Consider the following 25,899-nt stretch of genomic DNA (forward strand, 5'->3'; position numbering starts at 1 on the left):
AAATAACCATAATTAAAAAAAAAACAAGTTAGAATATTTGGAACAAATAATGAAGAACCTTAAGGGATATGGTCAGCTTCAGTTGATACTGCAGCAGAAGAAGACCTAGAAGATGCAGCAGCCAGTAAAGTTCAAATCGCTTTACATGGACTTATTCTATATTCTTCTATTATTCTATTATTCTATATTCTTCACGCGCACCATACGTCCCAGTTTGCTCTTTCTTATGGCATGCTTACCAACGGAGATGCTTAAAACTTTAGCCGTCGTGATGATGCTGGTGGTTTAACCTTAGAGAAATCATCACTACGCTAATAAGACGAAGCTGGTGTACCATTTATCAATTTTGTTTCAATGTCTCGGCGACGTAATCAAAAATGATCCGTATGTTTTAACGCGGATATCAAAACTATATCTGTATCAATTTACGACATCCAATAATGAACTTGATGCAGATATTACGCTATGACGTAACTGCACAATTGTATCAGCTCCAGGTTAGGTTTCAACTTCATCATTTTCAGTTCGTAACCTGGGCAGTACTTACAACAAACTTAAATTTACCTTTTCCTTAAAAACAAACAAGTTTCAAGAGAAACCCGTGTGTGTATGTGCTTAATTAAAAACATCAAAAATCAAACAGGAAGTAAGTAAATGACCTCACGATTAAGTTTTGAAATATTTTTTGTTTTTAGAACTACGTCATTGCGTAAAGACAAATTTTCGAGATTTATGGGACAAAACGAACTACCAATTTCTTGTAAACTTCCAAAAACCTAAAAAAAATGGCAAAGTAGAACTTATAAAACCTACCGCCCAAGAAAAGGCAGGCTACTCACAAATTGTTGGAGACGACGTCCACCATGTTAGCGTAATACCGAGGGCACGTTGGTTTCGCCAAGATGGCGTTATGCATGAGCAACCCGTTGGATAGCATGAAAATGATTTGCCGAAGAAGACCGCCGGATATCAGTTCAGCCTTTCGCACAACGCTGTGGTAGAGCAACTGCAAACCAAAATGATATCTCCAAATATTTGCGTAGTAGGAAACATTTACTTGGAGGACTGTGGTTATTCCGACCACCAACACTTGCAAATTGGGGGACAGTGCGTAAGCAGTGGAGGAAATCAACCCCGCAATTAACCCCAAATACCTCCGATGAGGACCTTTACGTCTAATGAGGGTGCACGTTATCATCTGAGAAAAAGATGTCCAAGGTTTAATGTTTTCTGGACTAGTGTCCATCTTACCCGATATAACCCCACATAGGCTCCCATAAAGGCACCAAAACTAACATTGTGTTTATTGAAGAGTATTCTGATCATTCTTCTTGGTGCTCTGTGCAGTAGCAGCAGATTTGGTATCAGTTTCTTGATAATACTTAAAGCGAAACCTAGTCCAAAATATTTAGCCACCCCCTGACCTAAAATCGAACGTTATATGGGTAAAAAAAGATAAATTTGCTCACCTCACCCATGTACTTTAAGCAATGATGTCGATGAGCGCACCGAATATCCTCGCCTGACCGTATCGGCATTAGCGGCACATAAAACCTAAATTGGATAGTATACTGATGAATAGAACAGAACGGTTATCACGTTATTGGGCTTTACCAGAAGTGTGTGAACTGAAGATCCATATTTCTGGTCTGTAAAAGCTGCATCAGGAAGGCGCTTATCACCACGAAGGCTAGAACCTCGCGAGCCGGTGTCAGCTTGAAAACGTTGAAGTGGTCGCCATTCCTGAATGCAGATTCGAGCACCATATTGACGAAAATTAAAGCGTCCAGGTTTTTGTTTTCCTCAGTTTCGATAAGTAGAGCCAAGCCGGATATAACGCCCGACACCAATCCAATGTTGTAATAATGCACTCGGCCAAATAAATTGCTGAAAAATTTTTTGGAATACCTACTCATAAGCGTCTTACCACATGGCGCAATTGGAAGATACGAGCGCCATCGCGAAAGTCACTCCATATAGAGAAGATCTCACTTGCTGCAGAAGAAGCTGCCCTAAAAACCCACCATCGCTCATCAATCTTCTATAATTCAGCCCCGCTTTGACCTGCAATTTTCTGATGCACTAATGCTTCATCATGAGTAATCCTATATATTTCGACATTTTTGAAATCATTGGTTAAAATAGAGGTCACTTTCTTAAGAAATTCCTTCTCGAATTTCAAGATTTTCAAATGGAATACACTATATTTTCATTCAGATATCAATTCTAGGGCAAAATATAATGTAAGTTTGTAATTTATCTTATATTTTAATAAATATTTAAGTTGATGTCGGGGAGGACGCTGTATCAACCAAATTATAATGTTCAGTAGAATCCAGCAAGCTTTTGTTCGAAACTTTTTTTCGTATATTCTATGGGTTTCCAGAGCTTATAATGGATCATTTTATTTGGCGCACGGTGTACATACAGAGCATACTTACAACATATATAGGTAAGAAGAACTTAATTGCGCCGGGAATGCAATGTTTTAATATCCATAAATTCCCTTTGAAGCAACTATCGTGCAGGAAATGAAAACTGTCACATTTTATAGCGGATTTTTGATAGAAAACTTGTTTACTGATGACGGCCATTTCGTGCGAGGCTATACAATAGTTTTCGTACGATGACTGAGACCCAATGCCGTCACGTATGAATATTCAATGAATTAGGTAGTACAATTGCCAATGCAGTTAGGTTCACGATCTTTACGCTAATCAATGAAGTATACTCTATTTGCGACGAGTTTTATTGCACTCACACATGGACAGCTAACCCGCTTCTATGTTTAGTCAGTCTTTCGCTTAAGTAATTCACCCGCCGCCCTAGACTTAACCGACGTCGATTCTGGCAAGATGGCCGTCTCCCCCGCCAACGTACACCGACCCCTCTTTCGCAGCAGTCATCGAATTAATTACGAAGTCCACCTCTATCCTAGCCTCTTCGCTGGGGCAATGGTTCCTGATTTTCCACATCTTCACCGTCTTGTCCCAACCACCGCTGAATAACAGTTCTTGGTTACGCCATTTGGCTCCCGACATCGCGTTGATGATCATCTCAGAGCCGTTCTGAAACCCCTCTGCGTTCCGAAGAAATCTCACGCTATATAACACCGCTCACCGTAATCCGAGCCACTTGCTTGAATTTGACGTCGTTGCCATTTTGATGAAGAAGAATTAAATGAAAACCAAAACTAATTGAGATAACTTTGTAAATAAACTTTTCTCTAAATTTAGGTGTAGTTTGAAGAAAGTACGTGGTTTTGAGTCCTAAATTGCTTCATGTTAGACATCTTTACCGACGTTGACAAACGTGTTGGCAAATATGCAACGAGCAACAACATTTGCCAAGTTTTTGGACAGGATTCGTTGAACCCGAATCAGACTTATGGCCACGTAATGTTTTTTTTATTTTTGTCAACAAAATACCGCACAGGCAGCCTGTTTATCTACACATTTAAAAATATTTCTGTCGCAAAGAGGCTTCTGGAAAATATTTTTAGGTATATAGGTTCATAGATATAAGAAAGTGACCAATTGTTTTTGAATGGGATTCTCCAAGGGTGGTCATTAACATACATTGATGAAACTTGGTTCAACACTTATGATACACCGGAAAAGGGTTGGGTTGAGTCAACTGATAAGTGTAAAACAAACGCGCCATCAAAAAGACGTAAAATAATAACTGGCTCTAAAGATGGTTGGATTCCAAATTACATGCCAAAAAAAAGATTCTCCTCTGGATTACCATGAAGACACCACCGCTGATTTATTTGAAAATTGGTTTAAAAACAAACTAGGTCCAAACATTCACAGTACACAGTTGACTAAAACCCCTTCCTCATGTGACACAAAAGCGACAATCCAAAACTACATGCATAATAACGACATTTATTTTCAATAAGATTATACCAAAAAGCAATTAATTGAGGTTCTACAAAGCTTCAACCTACAAAAGGAACACGTCTGTGACAATTATGCAAAAAATCTAGGGCATACAGTTACCACTGTATATTTAATCCCATTGAACATGTTTGGTGCCAACTGAAATCTGCCATTCGTCGTAACAATGTTTTTTCCAATGTCCTCAAACTTATAGAAACCGAAGTTTCGAACATCCCTCCACAAAGTTGCCCAAATGCAGTTAAACATATAGAAAAAGCAGAATAATCGTAAATCCATATTGCAAATAATATAGAACAAATAATAATTAGAACACGCGATGATAGCGATAGTGATACTGACACATTATGTGGATAATTTTAAGTAATTTAAGTAGGTAATAAAAATAATTTGTAATTTTATTTTAGATTTAAACATAAATACATACATAAATAACAAAATATTATTTAGTATCTTTCCTAATAAAACCCCAAAATAATTAAATTCTTAGCAAAGTACGGACCTGTTCGGCCATATTTCATTCTGACAGCTTGCCCGGGTCTTTCCTTAATTCGTATCAGTTAGTCAGTTTCTTATATCTATGAACAGACTTCACTGTTTCTACATCGGTCTTCTATTTGATTCCGGAATATCCTTAATATTGTTTTCAACAGATTTTTTGCAATTCGTCGTCAATATTTCTTCACTTTTCGAAGTGTTCTATTTATACTTCACTACTCTAACAATTTTTAAGCTGTAAGATGATGATTCCAAATACCAATTTTAACTTGTAAAGGACCAAGTTGAAAAAAATCTATATACAAACGGGTCAAACATATTGCTTACTTACCGTCAATTGGGAAGACCGAGGCAAATGTTGAACTTGCGCAAGATGTACTAAATCCAAACCGTTCGAAATGTGTGATTTAAAAATAACCGAGCCGTCCGACTATTAATATATAAGCACAAAATTGAGCAATGGTGGACAGTTCCAGCAACGTACGGCCGAAATTCAGTTTATCCTTCATTTTAAAGTGATTCATTGGTGGGACAAAGAGAAAAAACAAAAACCACTCTTTCTCAACCATCGTTTATTTCCAAGAAGTACAAAGTGTTAGCTCGCAATTCGCATTCTATAAACAACCATGCCACAGCAACTGACAGCTCTTTACGTATCAGTAACATAATCAAAGTGCTTAACTTAATTTTAACAAGTTAGGGCGGACTTTCCTCTAACTGACATCGACCCGCACAAGATGGCCGTCGCTGCCGCCGGCGTAAACCGATCCCGCGCTTCCTGTGGCCAACGAGTTCACCACGATGTCCACGTTGGCGCTGCCTTCGTCACTAGGCGACCCGTTTCTAATTTTCCATTTCCTCACGAGTTTATCCCAACCGCCGCTGAAGAGGACCTCCTCGTTGCCCCACTGCGCTCCTGCTAACGCGTTGATGATGAGCTCCGAGCCGTGCTATTACAGAAAATATACAGGGTGTTTCTTCAAAAATGCAACGTTTTTTTATATATCTCTCATGCAGATGGGGGTTACAGAAGTAACCAATCCCTACTACTTTCAGGTATAAGGTGGATACAAAAGTATACATTGAAGACATTTTGGAAATTGTTTGCCTACTTAAGTCAAATACGCCAAAATTATTGTTTACCAGAAACTTAAAAGAGTTTTTCAGAATAGACGCTAAAAACACAAACCAACCTTTCTGCACAAAACATGTGCTTTTGATAAATGACGATCGAAGTTTTAGCTTGCGAGTTGAAATAAGACGGTAATAAACATTTTCTTTTAAACATGCTTTGAAGAAAGAAATAAGGAAATATTTAATCGATCTACGGACGTGAAAGCTAGGTTACTGGGAAATATAATAAACAAAGTTAATCAGAAAATATCTGCTACTTTTACGAAGAGACGGCAACGTCTCCCAGCTGATCGACATATATTTAAAATATTTGTATGTAATTTTTGGAGTTAGCTGAGAAAAATAGCAATTGTGTAGCTGTATGTTAGACGGTACTTACAGCGATACGGGCAGCCTGGCCGAACTTGGCAGCCTCGCTATTTTGATGGAGCAGAATCTCCTTGCCTTCTCTGGCGACGAACGCCAACAGCTTGTCGCCGATTAGAGTGACCGGCGCGCGGCCCATGAACTCGGCCTTGTAGCCGTACTGGACGGAATCCCCTGCAATTTCCAAGTCATTTCCAAAATTTCAACCGCTACCTCTCACTTACCGTCCAGCTTGATTTCCGCAACGATGAGGTCCAAATCCTTGACGGTGAATATAAAGTGACCGCTGACGACCAAATCTTTGACGTTTTCCGCCACGTCTACCTGTCCTTGGTACTTGTTGTCTTTATATACATTCACCTACAACACGCATTTATCGCCCAAGTGCTTCGCCAAAATTACCCAGAGGCGCAGCTTACGTTCCCTTCGTTGTCAGCGACGAACAGCCTGCCGATAGCATAAACCAGCTTGTAGAATTCCTTTTGCTTCTCGTCGATGAGGGTTCCCTTGGGCGCGAGCGTGTTCAGGTCCCATTGCTTAACGGTGCCGTCGTTGGAGCAAGAATATAAGCTGTCCTCGCTAGCCGCCAAGCTGTATACGGACGAGGCGTGCGCCTGGACTTCTTGTTGCTTCACCAAGTCGTCAGACCACACCTAAAAATAATGGTTTGGAAATTGGGAAATCAAAAGCTTAGAATAAGGTGCCGACCTTCACCAGGCCGTCGTCGCCACCGCTGTACAGCTTTCCCTTGTGGAACAGTAAGGAATTGACATCGTTCCTGTGCTTGTCCTGGTCTGTTGCTCTGCAGGCGACGGTTAATGTCATGATCTGCAACGATGACGAAACGACGTCGTAAATATTTGCTTTGAAAACGATCCGGCACAGCCTGCTTTGACTGTTGGAAATATTACGATCTTTTAAAATTACCAGGTCTCAACTGACACCATATTTGAACCGTCAACGTGCATGAGCACTCGTGAGTTGGGCAACGTGTCATCAACTATAATTAGCCCATACAAGAATAGAACCATCCGTCTAGGAGTAAAAACAGTCAAGTCGTTGAACTCGACGCGATTTTTAGTCGTTTTCTTATATACAGGGTGTTCTATTAAGAAAGAACCATATATTTTACGTCACTCTATATTGAAGGAGGAATAAAATTAGACAGTGCAAGATTAATTCATTTAATTAATTAGCAGTTAAAAAATCTTGACAATATTCTCTTGTGCATTTTTTACTAACCCAATATACAGTGTGTCCGAAGTCATACCGGAAATGGGTGCAGTGGGCGTTAATTCTAATGGGACGCCCTATATATTATTACAATTTCAAATTCCTCTGGAAATTTTTAAACATATAATAATAATAATGAATAAAATTTATGCACAGAAAATTAGTTACATAAAAATTTACAAATATTTGAGAGAGATGTACGTAGCATTATACTCCTAGACAGAAATAAAAGCTGACTTTTATCATACTTATTAGACATTCAATTAACAACAGAGAGAGTAAAAATAGTTTCCGTCGTATAAAATGGCTTATTGGACTTACTCAGTGCGCGATTTCGATAATGAATACTACAGGGCGATGGAGAAAAAACAATTGTTCAAATTTGAAAAGCCACCGATTATTTCAAGTTAATAATTATTCCAATTTTGAATAAAATTTTGTAGCACATATAGTCTTGGAAGTCATTTAAACATTTTGCAAAATATTTTCGAAATTTCAAAAGAAAAATTAAACGATAACATTTAATCAAATTGCCTACACATCTACAAATATGCGAATATACTAATTAGAAATATTTCATTCATATCACTCTGATAATAATAATTATAATAATAATAATAAATTTATTCAAAAAATTTTCATTTAAAAACACTTAAAGAAAACTCAATTCAGGGGGAATTCGAACGAGGTTCGATGCTAAAAATAAAAATCGTCCAAATTACGTTTAGGAATGTTTCCGCCTCGGGTTTGTGTATTTAACCCGAGATTTTTTTAAATATTGATGTTTTCCAGGCAAATTTTAATGCGTTGCTACTCTCGTGACAAAATCCGCGCAGCGTGAATTCCAGATGTTAAGTTTCTAGTTGACCGGCACTCTTTTATTTTAACATTTATCGTATTTTTCATACGTATTTGTTTTAGAAAATTTGACCAATATTTTATTAAAACTTACATTTGCTGAGTTTAAGTTGCATATATTATATATATGGTGTGGAAATTAAGTTCGCAAACTCGGAGCAAAGATTCAACGTGGTAAAATAACGTTACTACCATTATTTTACAGTGTAACAAAAATTCAAAATTATTTTTTTTTAAATTTATTTTTAACCCATTTGGCTAAGCCTGATCTGCATTTCCAGTTACTCTTCCGTTGCAAAAATGCGTATCACTATTTCAATATTCCTGATGGACCATCACAGTAGCAGCTCTTTTAATAGCAACTAATTTTTCACAGATTGTGACAATGACTTTTTCAAATTTTAGGTAAAATCACATTTACAGGTAAAATTCGAGCCGAGTATGAAAAATTGATTTGTTGAATTTAGGTGGTTTTTACTTGATGAAAATCCATTTATTATTTGATATTATATTATTTTTTGATTGTCATTAAAGTTGTACTATTACAATTTATCTTGTTCATAATAACTCTCTTCGCTTAACTTATTGTATAAGCCAACCATTTTGGGAAAATTAAAAAATTATACTTTCGGTTATTCGTAGTTTACATTGAATAAAATTAAAATGTTAAACATCCTTTGAACAATCGCAATGCATAAACAATAGACCGGCACCAATGCAAACAAAAATATCACAACTTACTTTCAATTCAGAAGAGGTTACACCACCCGACACGAACGGTCCAACTGAGTAAGATGCACTAGAGCCGACTTACCAGAAGTTTCTTAAAAATAACAGAGTTTAGAGAGCCTATTTATAGGGATTTGAATCAGGTGTGTACGGTGGTAGTTACATGGGAAAAAGCATGTTCTCTCTCGTTGTGAAAAAAAAATTGGCAATTGGTTTGTTGTGTTATTTTTTACCTCGTGCACGTTTTTCGAGACAATTTTGGCGTTTTCGCGTTTGTTTGTTACATATTTTTGTTTATTTTGAATTGCCAATCTGTTCTACTAACCAAGCTGAAACGCCTTAATTGACCGGCCTCGTAGTGAAACTTATTAACCTTAATCAGCCAAATCTAAAACAAGATTAAATAAATTTGGCAATATTTCACAAACAAATATAAATATATCTAAAAAGGAAAAGAAAAATTCAGAGGAATTCCAACCAATTACAGAATCGGAAGAATTCTCGAGGAAATACGAATAATTATATAGAATTCCATTTACAATTGCGATTTAAAACTGGGATCTTTTGAAAAGTTTTATTTTCGTCAAAAATTAAAAATAATTAAAATTAATCATGTGCTAGTCTTTGAACACTTTCACTGTTGGTCGCTTTTATTTAAGAACTTGAATAAAGGAAATTTTCGATAAAATATTTAAAATATATTTCTTTAAAAACACTACGAAACGGTTTTATTTACTTCGATTTCGTACTTTTGACAATTTTTATTCGAATCACTTCTTGCCCTTCTTTTTCTTTTTCTGTCCGTCCGGCCAAGGGAACCCTCGCCACTTGAGCAAGTCCTGAACGTTATGGCAGGTGGCGTAAGCGTTTTCCATCGCCGCCTCCGTAAAAATGTCCACGTTGCATCTGAAATCGCCATTTTTTAAAATAATCCCCCGCTATTTTTAAATACGCGAAACCCTGACACTGACCTGACCGAGACGCTAATCTCTAGGCAATTTCTTTTCGGAAAAAACAAGCGCGTTGCCAAAATGTAAGTTTAAAAACGACGAACTAACCTGGCGCTTTTGGAGCGCGATTTTCTACCTCCAGACTTCTTCGGCTTCGCCGGTCCCTTCTTCTTGTTCTTGTCGCCGTTTTTGTTAACTTTCGGCTTTTTCTTTTTACCCTTGCCCGCCATGTTTAATCGATAGCAAATTCGAATCGTTGCCGCGGTAACAGTTCTCTGATAAGTTCTTCTTAATTCGTAAAGTTCAGTAATGCCAACTGTTGAAATAAATCGAAAAGCCTGTATTTGCATAGGTACTAAGAAAGTGAAAAATAATGGTTTTGAAAAATTGATTTTTTATCCGGGTTATTTTAAAAGCACCCGAGGACGCAAGTTCCTTAAAGGAGCGAGTATTTTGTTTGAGTTGTATGAAATATTTTACCAACAAAACCAACAAAATTACTAATATATGTCCAATCATTCCATTCGCTCCTTCAAATGGGCCAATTTCATATGTTTTATTATCTTATTTTAAGGTAAATCGGGAAAAATAAGGTCATGGACAACATTCTTTTTCTAATTCAGGTCTACTTTTTACATTTCATGTCAATTAAATAAAGACGATTACGCCGTTCCAAACCTCTAAACACTGTGAGTTGGTAGAAATGTTAAGTGATATTTTGAAACGTCAAATAAATTGACCAAACCACTATGATTCGCCAAGAACTTCATGAAGAAATTTACTGACTACTTCGTGAATTTATCGTCAGTGTACAACTAGTATCAGAAGTTATAGTCGTCTTTCAGTGTGTATTTATTGCGTGTGAAAATTAAATCTGCAAAACGAAGTAAATCATCCAGGCGAAAACAGACCGTCAAGATTAATTTGAAACAAGCTCGGATTTTTTTTAAAAATAGAAACCGGGACGCTGGAATTTTTACAGCCTTTTGCATTGTTGTTGTATCGACTATAGTTAGATTTAATGACGGGTAACGGGATACCGTCCGTGTAAAATTAAATCCGATTTTAACGGTGTTTTCAGAAAATTATAAACCACTTTCGAATTATATTTAATTCGTCGGCTGTAATTTTAGCACTCCACCCACCCCACACACAAATTGCTCAGGAGTTTTCTGCGGTTTTATTGTGGCGTCAAAGAAATTACCTGAAAAGACGCACATCTGATCTGTGGCGGCCTCTGGATTTTGAAGTGGCGACTAGCGTGCGTCGAACGCAGGTTGCCAGGCGGAACTTGGGGAATTCCTTGAGAGAGGGCGCTTTTCAGTAAACCATGGATTCAATTTTACCTTATGCACATTAATGATATAATAAAGAATCTTTATAAAAATACTGATCCTTAATTAACTTCAAAAAAAAAATCGGTGTCATTTTTTAAGTCGAATTTAAATAACAGCCAGCACACAGAGTTATTTCTGTTGTTTCTCTTGTATATATTTGACATGTCTGAAGAGAGCGAATTCTCTCAAATATCACCCATCTGTTTCTCATAATCAAGTAAATTAATTATGATAATTTTCGAAACCAAACTTTATTTGAATTTTAAACACAATTTTCTATTCAATCATATTAAAATTAAATTAGAAAATGAAGATCTTTAATTTACACTTACGTGTGCTATCCCTCAAAGGGCAATATGCAAATAGGCGACTGAATTTTAAAATTACATACATCATCTTTTTACGAGATATATAATCTCTTCTACAGAATAGCAAGCTCCTTTCCTCTGTACTATCCACATTTTTCATCCATGGTCTTGTTGTCAACACTAGATTACAAAAAATCCAGAACAGCTGCTACCAAAATAAATTATATACAATAATTTAAAATATATTATATTATTACTATTATATTATATTTCGGTAAAGTTGTTCGTTACTTTTGTCCCTCTGTAACTAATCAGATCTCGGAATTTCAAATTAAAACAATGGTTGGTGATAATGAAACTGATAAAAATCAAAAAAACGAATGCAATTTTTCCGAAATTACTATCAAAAATGGCTAATTTATTTTCAAACGTAAAAAGAGAGAAAATTTCTTCTTTTTCTTAACGCGCCCAGCAAAAAAAAAGGATAGAAAGAACGTTCTAGAATTTGATAGGAGCGGATTCTAGAAAACGCGTATCACCGCCCGTACTATAGTAAATTAAAGCACGCAAACTCAGGTGGGAGGAGGCGACTATCACTCCAATCTAATTTCGGATACTTATACAGCGTGTTGTAATACGACCGACCCGCTGACGCGTAGTGCGATTTTCTTAGTGCCAACGAATAATTTCAAACCCGTGCGTTTCGGCAAAAAACTCGCGAAAATGGGCAAAACCGCCGCCATAGGTATAGATTTGGGCACGACCTACTCCTGCGTAGGGGTGTGGCAGCACGGAAAAGTCGAGATCATCGCCAACGACCAGGGCAACAGGACTACGCCCAGCTATGTGGCGTTCAACGATACCGAGAGGCTGATAGGGGATGCCGCCAAAAGTCAGGTGGGTAACTCTTGTCTCTATACAGGGCGTCGCTTCGGACCGAAATATTTCCAAAACGAGTGATCCTAACTACTTCTAAGTGGTCCTTTTGACGTTTTTTACCAAATATAAAATACAGGGTCGTACAAAAAGTCATGAGCGTCAAATTTCTCATGGCAAAAAGCCAATTTTCGTCCCCAATAGGACACCCTGTATCTATGAAACGAAACATTTTAAGCCTCACGTTTACTTTATAAATATTTGAGAAATCACCCTGTGCAATATCGCACATTTATTAAATAACACTTTGCTTTCGGTTTTGGTCTTATAAGAATTTAAAATCGAAATGTGAAACAAATTGCAAAGTTGCAGTATCGGGGAAAATACGAAATGTCACGAGCTTTGGGAGGCCAGAATTGCTTCAGCTTAATTTGACCGCCCTACTATCGAAAAAGTAGATATGACCATTTATGGTGCTATTTTACGGCAGATGGTTGTAACGACATATGGCCGCAGGTACATATATGGCGTTGGTCTTGAAGTACTTAGTTAAAAAAACGTTAAAATAACATAAAGTATATGTAGTGTTAAACGTGGATTATTTGCGTTCGAACATAAATGCAAACAATTTTTACGAAACTGTTTTGAATCGCTGCGCCGGCTTGTTTATGCTCGATCAAGGTGGCCGCGATGAGTCACAGTTTGCCAAATTTTCTTACGGATCTCCAAATAAGTGTTGCTCTGACATCTGCCGCTACTAAATTTCGAATTACTCATAACTAGTCAGTTACTGATAATGAAAAAGTCAAAACTATTTTTTGGAAATTAATTTAATTTAATTAAAATTATTACGGGTATTGCCGATTATCGTTCAGTCTTAAATATATCTTTATACCAATTGCTCGAGAAAGGAAAGTCTGCCTCCTGATTTCAACTGTAACTGTAACTGAATATTTAACCTATGTTTTAACCTAAATGTAATGACGTTCGCTGGAGATCACTTTATCATGTGCACAGTACGTATAGGTGGTATTTTCTGCGAGAGTAAAAGTTTTAAAGGTTTTATTGTAAAAGTCTCCTAAAAACAGATCTTCCAGTGTGATAACGTATAAATCCCAGACGGGTTCTAATCTAAATGTTTCCCCGCTATATAAAATTAAATTGGAGCTGCGCCAACACAAGTAAAATCCCACCCACTTAAATTTCCGAAATTGTCTGGATACTCCCGATATAGCGGTTTAAAATTGAATAACGTTTTCAAAAACCAAAAGGGATTATCGATAAGTTTGTTAATAATTCTTTCAAAAAAGATAAATTTAATTAATTAACCTGCACTTCGTCCCATTTTCTTTCTAAAAAGCGATTTTCATACACTTTACTCGTTTTCCCAGAATATCTAGGCATATTTTGGTGTAAAATGAATCCAAGTGCAGGTTAGTGAATGCAATGTAGAGGAATGCCCAGAAAATTATTATTATTAATATATTCTCTGTTAGCTATATGGTTTTCATATTACCGTAATAGGCAGGACCTCCATATCTGTGGAAGCTAAATGCGTTCATCAAACGAGTTCCTCCAAAATATCAAAGTCACTAACTATTCACAGATTATAAACACTATTTATACTTCTCGCAAGGGGGTCGAACATTCGAGTAGTTTCTTAGGACGCAGTAGGGCCCTATAGGTAATACATAAGTTTTCAAAGTATTACGAGTCCAGTAGATCCCACCGCCTTTATAAGCCGATTCCCTTCCATCCTTCGTTCTATTAATCGGTAGTTTTTCGCGGTTTTAGGTAGCCATGAACCCCAAAAACACCGTGTTCGACGCCAAGCGTCTCATCGGTCGAAAATTCGACGACCCCAAGATCCAAGAGGATATAAAGCACTGGCCCTTCGAGGTGATAAGCGACGGGGGAAAACCGAAAATCAGGGTCGAGTACAAAGGCGAGGTCAAAGTATTCGCCCCGGAAGAAATCAGTTCGATGGTCTTGACCAAGATGAGGGAGATCGCCGAGACTTTCTTGGGCGGCAAAGTCACCGACGCGGTCATCACCGTCCCCGCATACTTCAACGACTCTCAACGTCAGGCGACCAAAGACGCGGGCGTCATCGCCGGCGTCAACGTTCTTCGGATCATCAACGAGCCTACGGCCGCGGCCTTGGCCTACGGCCTCGACAAGAACCTCAAAGGAGAGAAAAACGTCCTGATTTTCGACCTGGGCGGCGGCACCTTCGACGTCTCCATCTTGTCCATCGACGAAGGGTCGCTGTTCCAAGTCAAATCGACCGCCGGCGACACCCACCTCGGAGGGGAAGACTTCGATAACCGTTTGGTGAACCACTTCGTCGAGGAATTCAAGCGCAAATTCAAAAAAGATCTCAGCACCAACACCAGGGCGTTGAGGAGGTTGAGGACCGCTTGCGAGCGCGCCAAGAGGACCTTGTCGTCGAGCACCGAGGCCAGCCTCGAGATAGACGCCCTACACGACGGCGTGGACTTCTACTCCAAGATAACCAGGGCCAGGTTCGAAGAGCTCTGCATGGATATGTTCAGGTCGACCCTGCAGCCAGTGGAGAAAGCTTTGAACGATGCCAAGCTGGACAAGTCGGCAATCCACGACGTGGTGCTGGTCGGAGGATCGACCAGGATCCCGAAGATCCAGAAGATGCTGCAGGATTTCTTCTGCGGCAAAACGCTGAACCTGTCCATCAATCCGGACGAGGCGGTGGCCTATGGCGCCGCGGTCCAGGCGGCCATTTTGAGCGGGGATACGTCGTCGCAGATTCAAGATGTACTGCTGGTCGACGTCGCACCCTTGTCCCTGGGCATCGAGACCGCTGGAGGGGTGATGACCAAGATCGTCGAGAGGAACTCGAGGATCCCCTGCAAGCAGCAGCAGACGTTCACAACGTACTCCGATAACCAGAATGCCGTTACGATACAGGTGTTCGAAGGCGAACGTGCCATGACGAAGGACAACAACCTGCTGGGGACGTTCAACCTGACGGGGATACCACCCGCGCCCCGTGGCGTGCCCAAAATAGAAGTCACCTTCGATTTGGACGCCAACGGTATCCTGAACGTGTCCGCTAGAGACTCGAGCACCGGAAAATCCGAGAAAATCACCATCACCAACGACAAAGGACGCTTGTCGAAGGCGGAGATCGACAAGATGCTGTCGGACGCTGAGAAATACGCCGGCGAAGACAACGAACAACGGCAGAGGATAACGGCAAGGAACCAGCTCGAAGGGTACATCTTTAGCGCAAAACAGGTACCAAACGGTCGTTCTTCCTCCCATTGTATCTATATTCGGATCCATAAAATGGTATACTTCGACCAGAAATATAGTGCTTTTACAACCGATCCCGTGATTAACTTTGCCTACCGTTTACTACTCCAAAAACGCAAACCCTGCCTTAATGTCATTGTTATTACCAAAAACCCTTGAGAGTCCGTCCCTAATGTTCTGTCCTTTAATACCTACCGGACCCAAGTTTTATTGTCGTCTTCAGATAACTTCTATAAATGCGGACAAAAGTCAGCACGATGAAGAATGAGGCAGACTATACGGCGTCCTAACCTTTTGTTATTCTTTCTATTGTTGTCTAATCCGAAGGAGACATTTTGGGAGGAAGTTGTCACTGTTGTGTGATTTCAGGCGGTTGAAAATGCCGCTGCGGATAAACTAACCGAAGACGACAAGAAGCTGGTTCAAGATAAATGCGCGACAGCTCTGGCATGGTTGGACAGCAACCAGTTGGCGGAAAAGGACGAGTACGAGGACAAGCTGAAGGAGCTGCAGAAGGACTGTCAACCCGTGATGATGAAGCTTCATCAGGGCGATGCGAAGGGTGCCAAAGGCCCCACCGTCGAAGAAGTCGATTGATTCGGAAACATTTACTTTTTTTTTGTATTTAAATTCAGCTGAATTTCATTCGTCAGTTGTGAAATAAAGCTTTAAGTTTGACGCTGTCACTTTGACGACCTGTAATCGGAGGCGGCGAGTTCCATCTAGTGGGCGCTGCGCGAAATGTTGACAGTGTACTTCGAAACGTCAAACAAAGCGGTTTCCAAGTTTATTGGTGTAATATACGGCGAGATATAAACGATTTCAATGGAAACGGCAGAAAGTTGTGCTAATTCTTCGCCATCAACAGATGAGGTAATAAGCGTCCATTAAGCTATGTTTCTTTTCGGCAATTGAAGGAAGCAAAAATCAAACCCTCGCAAAAGTTACTTATAACCACATATTGTTAGGTCAAAACCGAACAGGTTACGTTCGAAAGCAGTCCCACCGCCGATGTTCAGGCAGAACCCATAGATCTGACGTTTTCCAGACAATATTGCCGACCTACGCAAAATGACGTAAGTCGATGCGAATTTTGGGCCGTTTTTAAAATGGCCCCAGCGTGCTTTGCTGTTTTTTTCAGGACAGGCATTTGGTTTGTCGCCCCGCATCGTCTAAAATCGTTGGACCAATTAGAACCAACGATACGGTATTTTAATTACTTCATAATCATTATCACTTAAGCTGATCGGTCGTTAAATTAGCGCGCGATTCAGCACGACGTTCTCAGGACGGCCAAGTCGACGTTCTCGAAACGTACGCGCACTCTCTATCGCTGGATGTATCCGAGCGCGCCGGAATCGCAAATCAAACAGGTAGTGGCGGGGATGTGGGACCACTTGTCCCCCCAGGAAAGGGGAGTCTACGTCGCCCAAGTAAGATTAGTTACAAATTTACATCCAAAATAACTCAACAAAAATTTTTTTCGCAATACTGCAACTGCAACAACGTTTTGTGCAGTTTAGCGCGTGTTTTTATTGCACTGTCTACAGAGCGAAATAAATTAAAACAGGAGCCACGTTGATTGTTGAATGCCGCAAAATCTTTGTTAGGGACAAATCGCACGTTCCGGCAACGTCGCATACAACCGTCACCGCAGCATCACAGCTGAGAATGAACTGTCTAATTTTGTGTTCTGTGTTCGACCCGGGTCCATGCTCAAGAAAAAAATCTCGCAATGTCAACACGTGTGTGTTTGATTTCTACTCAAAAAATCACAGGAAATTAAGTTACGAATTTAGAGTTGTAACATTAAACGACTCAACAATCTTATTGATTGAAAGCAAATCGTTTACCGAGCAGTTTCGGGAATTTATCCGTGACGGATATAGGCAACCGACAGTACACTGGGAGATGTATGACGTGTGCCCATTGCAAATTAATATAAAAAGTTGGGGAAATTGCAAATAATCCTAAATATTAATAACTTATAATTTAAATAATAATAATAATAATTTATTTAGTTGTGTGCTTTTCTATAAAATTTTTATATTTTTTTAAAACGGCTAAACCATGAAAATTATGAGATTTTTACTATCTTTTGAGAAGAAAGTAGGTATTTAAATACTTAAACGGCTACAGCCGGACATGGAAGAAAAATATCCGATTCTAAGCAATATCGATAACCACATTCAATAATTTACATGGCTTACATGTACCACGGGAAAATTGTGCAAGCGTTTTGAATTAAATTCGCGCATGCGCACATTGAACGTTACTGATAATGGCTTCAAAAGTGCCTGTGTTCTTCAAATCAAAAGTACGAATATTGTTCAGGTTACGGGAAAATACAATCAATATCCGGAAACTCTTATGGTGAATCCGCAGCTGGGCCACTTGCGGGAGTTGCCGCCTCCGCAGGCGGTGCGGCAGTTTTCCGGAAAAGCCCGCGAGCTGCAAAACGCCATATCGAGCATCAGCGACCCCGACAAAACGGCACATTGCCGCGTTTCTCCGTTTAAGGTCGCGCGATCCCATACCGAAGGGTCGCCGCTTTATTTCCTACATTTTATAGATGACCAGGCAGCGGAATTTGCGAAAAAGGGGCGGGGCGAACGCGAGACTGAGCGACGCGATCCTCGATTTCACCAGGGGCTTTGAGAACGACCCCGAGCTAAGCGAGCAACTAGCTCGGTTCGCTTTAGTTATTAAAAATAAGATTTGATTAAGTGGTTCGTTTCGGTTTCTTCTTCGTAGAGCTATGGCCAGCAGGATACACGGCCAACTACACGTTTAGGCCGCTTAAATGCCATTGCGCACTTGTTTTCGTGGCAAAGCAGAAGCTTAAATATTCTTGTATGTTTCCTTTGATGTGTAATTAAAAATTAAATAATTTGGGTATTCCATATTTTATAATATTTCGCATATATGTTATTTCAATCCGTTCCGTTGCTCTTCTTCTTATTCGTTCTTGGCATAGTTGCCAGCAGGCGAAATAAACGAAACGTTTACGCGAAAAACATGAATATATTTTGGAAAAACCTTAACGGCGAGGATTTGCAAAAAGCCGGTTTCGAAGGGCAGGGATACTTCTTGAGACACACGGACAGCTGCCGGTCGCATTCGCAGAGCTTGTCGGCGCAGGAGGCAGGACCACCGAACTCTCCGTGGTCTATGGCTGCAAACGTCAAAATTTTTTTATCACTTATCCGTGACCACCATCAGCGATAAGTTACCGCAGAATGCCGAGCCGTACCAACATTTCCAGTAGTAAGGTACCAGGTACTCGAGGTACATGGGGCACCTAGCCGCGTCATAGCACCAATCGTGCCTTTTGCAGCACCTGAAGAGGGATAAAAAATTAATCGAGAACACTCCCACCACAGATCGATTACCTACATGTCGATGCCGTCGACTGGGAAACCAGAGCCCAGGAATCCGCAGTAACAGCCGTAACCTTTGTAGCTGAGAGGGTTGCAACCCGTAGCGCAGCTGACCATGTTGTACAGGTGGACCACACCTAAGAGAGAAAATCAGACCGAGGTTGCTCCGTAATTTTACCTGTTTCATACCTCGTTTGTTTCTCTCCTGGGACTGACGCGCCATCTTTGGCGGTTTCAGTGCATGTCCCACAACGTAATAGTCCGGAGTCGAATTATCCGTTCTACAAAAAGGCAGGCTTGTAAATCATGCGCCAGCGAGCTAGCTAATCAAAAATTAAAATTCTTTCTTTTGAAATTGTTGCTATATTTGCGTTGCTAGCTGGTAACTGTTTAGTGGCAGACGATTATTTTGGTTGTTTTTTGACTTTTGTCAGTGCCAGAGTATATACAACGATATATATTAATTCTGGCGTTTTCTAAAACCAACTTTTTTTATGATATTCGTTTTAAATTTTCGAATCGTTATATTTACGATGGAGGGTGGATGAGGGCACAATGGGACTGCCGAGACCTAAATAATGAATGCCGTGGTGCAAATCACCTGAATGCCTTGACTTACAGAATAATAACGTTTAAATGTTCTTATAAACCATTCCATTTTCTCTGTTGTTATTAGAATTTTCCTAAAGAATCTAAATCTGAATCGATCGATTAAAAAAGTATACATTTTTGCACCTAAAGATGGAGCTGTTAATTTTAGATCTGTCAAATTTCTTGAAACTTGTTACTAGACACATTAGCGAGTTATATACAGGGTGTTACAGACTTTACGACGTTTTGAAAGACACATGTTATTAAAAAGAAAAAACGACGAAACCAAATCTAACAAAATATCGACGTTGCCAAATTTGAACAATTTTCAAAGCGGTCAATAAAAAACGAAAACATTGCTGAATTAAATGGCGAACTATGTACTCACCTCGTTTTGTCGGAACCGAATTTCACAACCGTTTTCGCAACATTATTCCTGGGTTTCAGAAAATTCCTGATATTGAAAAACGTCGATTTTGGATTTAAAAAAGGCACCAACTCTTGCACGGTATCGTATTGGGTGTCACACGCTGGTCGGAGCCCTAAAAAAACTCACCTCCTAGTTTCCAGTATATTCGTAAAATTAAAGTGGTGAACTCTAAGTAGTTTTATTCGTTCTTTCATTTAATGAAAAAGATTAGGAGAACATGTATATATTATGCTTATGCACATATTTTTTTCGTTTGTTTTCCGGTTTTCTTACCGAACGCACAATGAAACAGGACGCCGAGCACAAATATCCTCATCCTTGCAACTCGGCGACATTTTTAACGAATCTAGGAGCGCTCCGCGGCGGTACGCATGGCACAAACGCTTTTAGACATCTACAAACGCGGCTGAAAACTGAAAGTGATATTTCGCACACAAAAATGAACATTGTTTTACACTCATTAACCACCGGCACCGTTAGGTATGGGTGTAGAACATGCCGTTTCACTCGGAAAAATTAACATTGCCCAATAATTGTTAAAAACACTTTACAGGTTCTACAAAAGTAAGGAATTAATTACTATAATTTTTGCGAGTACGTGCCTACCCATTCGGGGTCACACGGGACGTTTCACAAGCATATTTTCTTGACCTGATAAACGAATAATTAAAATATAGTCATATTTTGACGATTTTCTTCCCCACTTGTGCGAATTTTAATAGCCTAGTAGATAGTACGAAATCGTTGGCATTACGTAATATTCAGGTTTGTGCTATGTGTGCCATATTCCGCATGTTGCTTTCGCGTTTCATATTCAAAAGGTAAATAAGTACACGCCGACCATTTGCAACAATTTAATTGCGAAATATAACATTTTTAACAGCTTATCGTGTCATTTGCCCATGACGTTACTATTCGCAGCTATATTTTGAAAGATTCGCCTCACCGACGTCAAGTAAATTAAAAAAACACTGGAGCTTTATTTTAATTGGTGATTAATATAAATAGACTGGTCTAATGATGGTTTTTCTATTGCCTCTCGCACATCGCTAAGTGCGCGTGAAAGAACGCACGACAAATTATGATTTAGTTCTAAAAACATAAGATAATATAACGGAACCCATTCTCATTTCGAATTTTATGGGTGGACTATTCCGTAACCATTTATTATTCGTTAAGATGCTCCACATATGAAATACACGATTTACTTTCACTGTAGCTTTATTTTCGATGGTTAAAATTTGTGTTCTGCGACATTTGAAACGCGTAATATAAACGCAGTTAGGTACGTGGAAACGGTTGATGGTCTGAGTTAATCGTAATATTCCGTGGTAGAATAGTTCACCTAAATTTTTGACTCTGGGGATAAGAAGATTTGTTTATTAAATATAGAAAATCGGAGGGTTTTCGTATTTTTGTTTTCCAAAATGCTATCGACGAGACACAGATCGCCGCATAGGCGAAGCGTTGCAAGAAAATCTTCTATTCGGCCAAAATCGAGGTCGAGGAGCAGATCAAGATCCAAGTCGGTAAAACATTATCACTCCCAAGGCTCGCGGCACCTCGAGAAATACGACAGGATAAACGATGACCACGGCAGATCCAAAGATTACGGCAGAAAAACTTCGCAAGAGGACGAATTCATGGAAGCCCGAAGGCGGGAGCGTGAAGTTTTGGGAACTAGAGAGTGCCCTGACATTTGGGGTAAATCGCCCTTACATGAGGAAGCGTCCTCTGAAGAAGATGAAGTAATGGAGGAAACCGCATCAAAAAAACATAAGAAGAAGAAGCAGAAAAAAGAAAAAAAGCACAAAAAAGAAAAGAAACACAAGCAAACAAAGAAAAAGAAAAAAAAGCGTAAATCAGTGTCCGATTCGTCCTGTGAAGATGAAGAATGGGTTGAGAAGGAAGCTGCCGCCACTCGAAAATCGAGAGGCACTTCAGGCAGTGAAGATGACGAATCAGTTGGACCAGTTCAGAAACCTTTGACTACACTAACTCACCGAGAAATGGGCAAAGCTCTGTTGCCCGGAGAAGGTGCAGCAATGGCTGCTTACGTTGCAGAGGGTAAAAGAATTCCAAGAAGAGGGGAGATTGGACTGACTTCAGATCAGATTGATTCATTTGAGAAAGTGGGATATGTGATGTCCGGTTCGAGGCACAGGAGAATGGAGGCAGTGCGTATTAGGAAGGAAAACCAAATCTACTCTGCCGATGAAAAGAGAGCCTTGGCAATGTTCAGCAAAGAGGAAAGGCAAAAGAGGGAGAACCTTATTTTGGGACAGTTCAAGGACATGGTGAAGTCTAAACTAGATGCAAAAAATAACTGAAGTTTTTATTCTTTGTATAATATGTACATATCAATTTAATTCACAAATCTAGTCTTTTTACACTTCTTTCCATTAATCTACATATTGATGAATTGGTAATATTTAGTGTATTAATTCTTATTTAAAAAAAAAAATAAAAAAAAAATCTTGGAAACATCTGCAACTAATCTAATTTTTTTTTGAGAGTCGTTAAAATAAGGATTTACTTTCTTTGGCATGCTTTCAGATTTGAGCCCTTAAATCTGGAATGCATTTTCAAGTGAAGCTGTAAATCATCGTTGTTGCTAGGAGCGTAAGTGCAAAATTTGCACTTAAGTAAGGATACTTTAGAACTTCCCGGCCCATGCTTGGAGTCAACATGACGCGCAAGGTTGAAGTTATTTATTGTCCGGTATTGGCATTGTTGACAATAATGGATCTTGCTTTTTACATAATTATCAATGTCAGGAGTGTCACAATGTTTGCTGAGCAAATGGCCATCTAAATGGAGTTTTTGCCTAAAAGTTGACCCACAGAAATCACACTCGTATGGTTTGTCAGAGTGTGAAGTGTTTTCTCTAGAAACTGTAGCATCGAATGAGGGGCTTCGTGGGTGTTCCAATTGATTATTTAATTTCTCCGAATGAGTTCTCCACATGTGTGTGTGCAAATTCACCTTCTGACAAAAACATTTTTCACAATATGCGCACTTCAACTGTTTCATTTTATTATGCCTTCTCACATGAAGTGTTAAATTTCCTTTGTTTCTAGAAGTGTATTTGCAAGAGTTGCACTTTAGTAAGGGAACTTTATCAGACACTTCAACACCATGCTTGCATTCCATGTGACGAGCAAGGTTGTAGTTATTTATCGTCCTGTATTGGCAATATTGACAATAATGAACTTTGTTTTTCACATAACTCTCGATGTTAGAAATGTCACGATGTTTGTTGAGCAAGTGGCCATATAAATGAAGTTTTTGTTTAAATTTTGAATCACAAAATTTGCACCCATATAATTTGTCTGGGTGGGGAAAATTTTTCTGTGAAACTTTATGTTTACGTTGAGGAGAATGATTGTCCGATGAAGTATTTTTGTGTTGGGATGGTGAGGCAGATTCAGTTGCGTTGGAGTTTACTTCTGGAGCTTTTGCGGATGGAAAACTATCCTGAATTTCACATTTCACGGCTGAAAACTTAGTATCTTTTTCTGATTCAAACCAATTTATTACCACTTCATTCATCGTTAAATGATCATAGTCTTGAATTTCATCACCGTTTCCAAATCGAAATAATTGTTCCTCCTTTATTTCAATTGTATTATCTATTTTAGGCTGCCGATGGAACATATTGTCAGTTTTATTCGTATAAAGCTCCAAACAAACTTTCGAAATTTAAATTTGCCAGTTTTTTACACCAGCAACAGTGTGAGAAACAACAGAATAATAAGGTTAGATAAAAGAAAAAAATTATATAAAAATCCATTTTCCTTGGGTTGGTAGCATAGATAATAAAGGGTAACTTCTGGTCAGTTAGTTAATCAAATATTATATGTATTTATGATGTTTCCTGATTAAATCATAAGATATTTGTGGTAATCTCAAGGAATTGCGTCCTGGCTCAAATTGAAGACAAAATCACATTTTACCATCACCTCTACCAGAAAACCAATTATGCAATACGCTTTATGTATACTGAAGGAAAAATAAAAACACAGAACAGACAGGACGTCGGGTTCGAAGAATACCTGGTTGTCTATGTCAAATTCCTGCTAGAAAGAAAACTTTGGGATTAAAATTTTCTTTGGATAAAAAAGTAACAGCAGCTGAGTTTTAGGTGTGTTGTAGTGTGTTTATTACCAAAATTTGTTGCTCGTTTACAGCTGCGAACTGTTTGAATTTAATATATTCAAAAAATGTTTTTTTTAGATTTAATTGCTGACATGGATATTTCAGTTCCATCGAGATTTGCCTGTCTTAAAATCGAAGAAGATGATTTCAGACCAAGCTCTAACAATAAAATTAAGAAAAAGTCCGACAGTAAACAACCCAAAAAGGCATCCAACGGTAATCAACCCTCTAAGAAATTGGAGAAACTCGGTCACAGGGTGGTATGCATTTTTTTTTAGCTTTAGTTTCATGTTATCACATGTATAAAGATTATTATAGCCTTTAATATTGTTCACTGTGTTTGTGGGGGCAGCCGTCGCAAACAGCAAAAAAGAGTAAATCAAAAAAACCTGAGAATGGAAAGCAGTGGGAGGAATGGAAGAGAAGGGATGACGAATTAGTCAATGATAATTTTGAGCAGCAGCTTCACTCTGCAATATTGCAGTCTAAATTAGATTTTGAAAGAGAGAAAAAGAACATAGGAAAGAATGACATGGAAAGTCAAGTCAAAAAGAACAACAAAAAGGGAAAAACAATGTCTCTGGATCAGTTTCTGGATCCCGGAGTTGAAAGCCAGCAAAGAGGTAAAAAAATGTTTTAAAGTGACCGGACAATAGTGATTTTGGTTATAGAGAAAATGGAGAAAATCAAGGTACAAGAAAATGATCGAGATTTTTTCAAGGAAGTGGTGGAAACAGCCAGGCTAGAGATTACAAAAGAGAAGGTTGAGGAAGGTAGGAAAAAACGTCAAGAACACTTCGAGGAAGTTATTAGCTTGGCACAATGCCAGGTATGTTTGTTGAGCCTTTGGATGGCTGTGCTTTAATACTAAAAATTTTTTAGGAAAAGCTTGAAAAGGAAAGGGAAAGAAGTTCAATTCTCGGTAAGGAATTAGAGGAGGCGAGAAAAGAAATTGCTTTGGTTAAAAAGCGAAACACTACTTTATGTAGTATGCTAAGTCAGGGTGAAAGTACAGTTTAAGGCCAACTATTCAACCTGTAATTACACAATCACTTTTTAGTGAAAGACAAGGCGGCGGTACTGTTGGAGCTGGAGAAACTCACTGCAGTTAAAGAAGAATTGACAGAGGAAGTGAGCCGACTTCACAAATTGCTTGAACAAGAAAGATCTAACAAAATTACTGCTTCAGTTTCTGAAAAGAGTGAAAAATCTGATTACGCAAAGCACAATAAAGACAAGGTAGGCACTATATTATTTTCATTAGTTATCGTTTTACGAGTTTTGTTGCATGCTTTGCAAGATCCTCTCGGCAGATTTAATTTTTTTTATTTTTATTTTGTTTTGTAGCCCCATATATTTTTTTATTTTGCAGACCAAGAAGAAGAAAAATTAACACTGATTTCTCTTGAGGTTCATTCTCCAAAAGACTGTTTCATTCCTTTTTTGCATTATTTTTTACACAGTTGTTTACAATTTTAAATTTTTTTCATGCATGATTTTGCTAAGGTGTTTTTAAGTTGCAACTCATTATTTTAGGGACCCATTTTTCCATTGTGTTTCAGAATAAGAAGTAAACGTCCCTTGTAAGGAACTGTTATTATTAGGCGCGCGCATACAGTTATTTTATATGTTTTTATTTTCATATATACTTAGGTTAGTTTTTCGCGGCCAACGTAACATGCGAATACTGTGGTTTGTGAAACGGGAAGATCTGTTGTGTTTTTTGTTTAGTTAATAAAATTATTTATTACGGACTGTTTTGTGTATAAATAAAGGAGTCAAGCCAAACTGATATATTCGTTTTTGTCGTTGTAACTCAAAAAAGCTTAGAGTAAATTATATAAAACAAGTGCGG

The 25,899-nt window shown here is 38.8% G+C and overlaps 8 protein-coding genes across 11 annotated transcripts; 4 read left to right on the plus strand and 4 right to left on the minus strand.

The window, feature by feature from the left end:
* Positions 1–206: 206 nt before the first annotated feature.
* LOC132701723 (uncharacterized) lies at positions 207–2,197 on the minus strand. The gene is made up of 7 exons (XM_060669871.1): positions 1,928–2,197; positions 1,615–1,887; positions 1,475–1,554; positions 1,252–1,424; positions 1,058–1,198; positions 840–1,006; positions 207–776 (listed from the first exon to the last, which is right to left on the minus strand). Exons 1-7 carry the CDS (start codon positions 2,032–2,034, stop codon positions 731–733), a joined length of 987 nt encoding a protein of 328 aa, XP_060525854.1. The 5' UTR covers positions 2,035–2,197; the 3' UTR covers positions 207–730.
* Positions 2,198–4,960: 2,763 nt separating this feature from the next.
* LOC132701724 (uncharacterized) lies at positions 4,961–8,814 on the minus strand. The gene is made up of 6 exons (XM_060669873.1): positions 8,733–8,814; positions 6,609–6,728; positions 6,320–6,553; positions 6,125–6,260; positions 5,914–6,074; positions 4,961–5,350 (listed from the first exon to the last, which is right to left on the minus strand). Exons 2-6 carry the CDS (start codon positions 6,723–6,725, stop codon positions 5,114–5,116), a joined length of 885 nt encoding a protein of 294 aa, XP_060525856.1. The 5' UTR covers positions 6,726–6,728; positions 8,733–8,814; the 3' UTR covers positions 4,961–5,113.
* A 623-nt stretch (positions 8,815–9,437) lies between these two features.
* Positions 9,438–10,076, minus strand: LOC132702533 (uncharacterized). Its single transcript, XM_060671219.1, has 2 exons — positions 9,779–10,076; positions 9,438–9,626 (listed from the first exon to the last, which is right to left on the minus strand). Exons 1-2 carry the CDS (start codon positions 10,018–10,020, stop codon positions 9,491–9,493), a joined length of 378 nt encoding a protein of 125 aa, XP_060527202.1. The 5' UTR covers positions 10,021–10,076; the 3' UTR covers positions 9,438–9,490.
* Positions 10,077–11,937: 1,861 nt separating this feature from the next.
* On the plus strand, positions 11,938–16,181 carry LOC132702001 (heat shock 70 kDa protein cognate 2). The gene is made up of 3 exons (XM_060670390.1): positions 11,938–12,212; positions 13,986–15,467; positions 15,855–16,181. The coding sequence occupies exons 1-3, from the start codon at positions 12,039–12,041 to the stop codon at positions 16,080–16,082; spliced, it is 1,884 nt and encodes a 627-aa protein (XP_060526373.1). The 5' UTR covers positions 11,938–12,038; the 3' UTR covers positions 16,083–16,181.
* Positions 16,162–18,216, plus strand: LOC132702004 (uncharacterized). Its single transcript, XM_060670396.1, has 6 exons — positions 16,162–16,358; positions 16,454–16,561; positions 16,627–16,692; positions 16,748–16,918; positions 17,820–18,005; positions 18,058–18,216. The coding sequence occupies exons 1-6, from the start codon at positions 16,311–16,313 to the stop codon at positions 18,205–18,207; spliced, it is 729 nt and encodes a 242-aa protein (XP_060526379.1). The 5' UTR covers positions 16,162–16,310; the 3' UTR covers positions 18,208–18,216.
* A 151-nt stretch (positions 18,217–18,367) lies between these two features.
* LOC132702005 (phospholipase A2) lies at positions 18,368–20,603 on the minus strand. 2 transcript variants are annotated; one of them, XM_060670397.1, is made up of 7 exons: positions 20,493–20,603; positions 20,160–20,442; positions 19,845–19,998; positions 19,055–19,146; positions 18,882–19,002; positions 18,719–18,825; positions 18,368–18,660 (listed from the first exon to the last, which is right to left on the minus strand). In XM_060670397.1, exons 2-7 carry the CDS (start codon positions 20,200–20,202, stop codon positions 18,491–18,493), a joined length of 687 nt encoding a protein of 228 aa, XP_060526380.1. In that variant the 5' UTR covers positions 20,203–20,442; positions 20,493–20,603; the 3' UTR covers positions 18,368–18,490. The 2 variants fall into 2 exon arrangements, with proteins under 2 accessions (XP_060526380.1, XP_060526381.1); XM_060670398.1 differs by lacking the exon at positions 20,493–20,603 and having other exon boundaries at positions 20,160–20,292; positions 20,342–20,414.
* Positions 20,604–21,114: 511 nt separating this feature from the next.
* LOC132702003 (NKAP family protein CG6066) lies at positions 21,115–22,228 on the plus strand. The gene has a single exon (XM_060670394.1). The coding sequence runs from the start codon at positions 21,314–21,316 to the stop codon at positions 22,214–22,216; it is 903 nt and encodes a 300-aa protein (XP_060526377.1). The 5' UTR covers positions 21,115–21,313; the 3' UTR covers positions 22,217–22,228.
* Positions 22,229–23,894: 1,666 nt separating this feature from the next.
* Positions 23,895–25,824, plus strand: LOC132702002 (G kinase-anchoring protein 1-like). Of its 3 annotated transcripts, none has more exons than XM_060670392.1 (7): positions 23,895–24,030; positions 24,123–24,304; positions 24,397–24,667; positions 24,716–24,873; positions 24,927–25,053; positions 25,105–25,283; positions 25,417–25,824. In XM_060670392.1, exons 2-7 carry the CDS (start codon positions 24,137–24,139, stop codon positions 25,435–25,437), a joined length of 924 nt encoding a protein of 307 aa, XP_060526375.1. In that variant the 5' UTR covers positions 23,895–24,030; positions 24,123–24,136; the 3' UTR covers positions 25,438–25,824. The 3 variants fall into 3 exon arrangements, with proteins under 3 accessions (XP_060526375.1, XP_060526376.1, XP_060526374.1); XM_060670393.1 differs by having other exon boundaries at positions 25,607–25,824; XM_060670391.1 differs by lacking the exon at positions 25,417–25,824 and having other exon boundaries at positions 25,105–25,410.
* Positions 25,825–25,899: the final 75 nt, after the last annotated feature.

The sequence above is a fragment of the Cylas formicarius genome, unplaced genomic scaffold (genome assembly GCF_029955315.1).
Source record: "Cylas formicarius isolate icCylForm1 unplaced genomic scaffold, icCylForm1.1 PGA_scaffold_5__7_contigs__length_24384050, whole genome shotgun sequence".
Taxonomy (NCBI): Eukaryota; Metazoa; Arthropoda; class Insecta; order Coleoptera; family Brentidae; genus Cylas; species Cylas formicarius.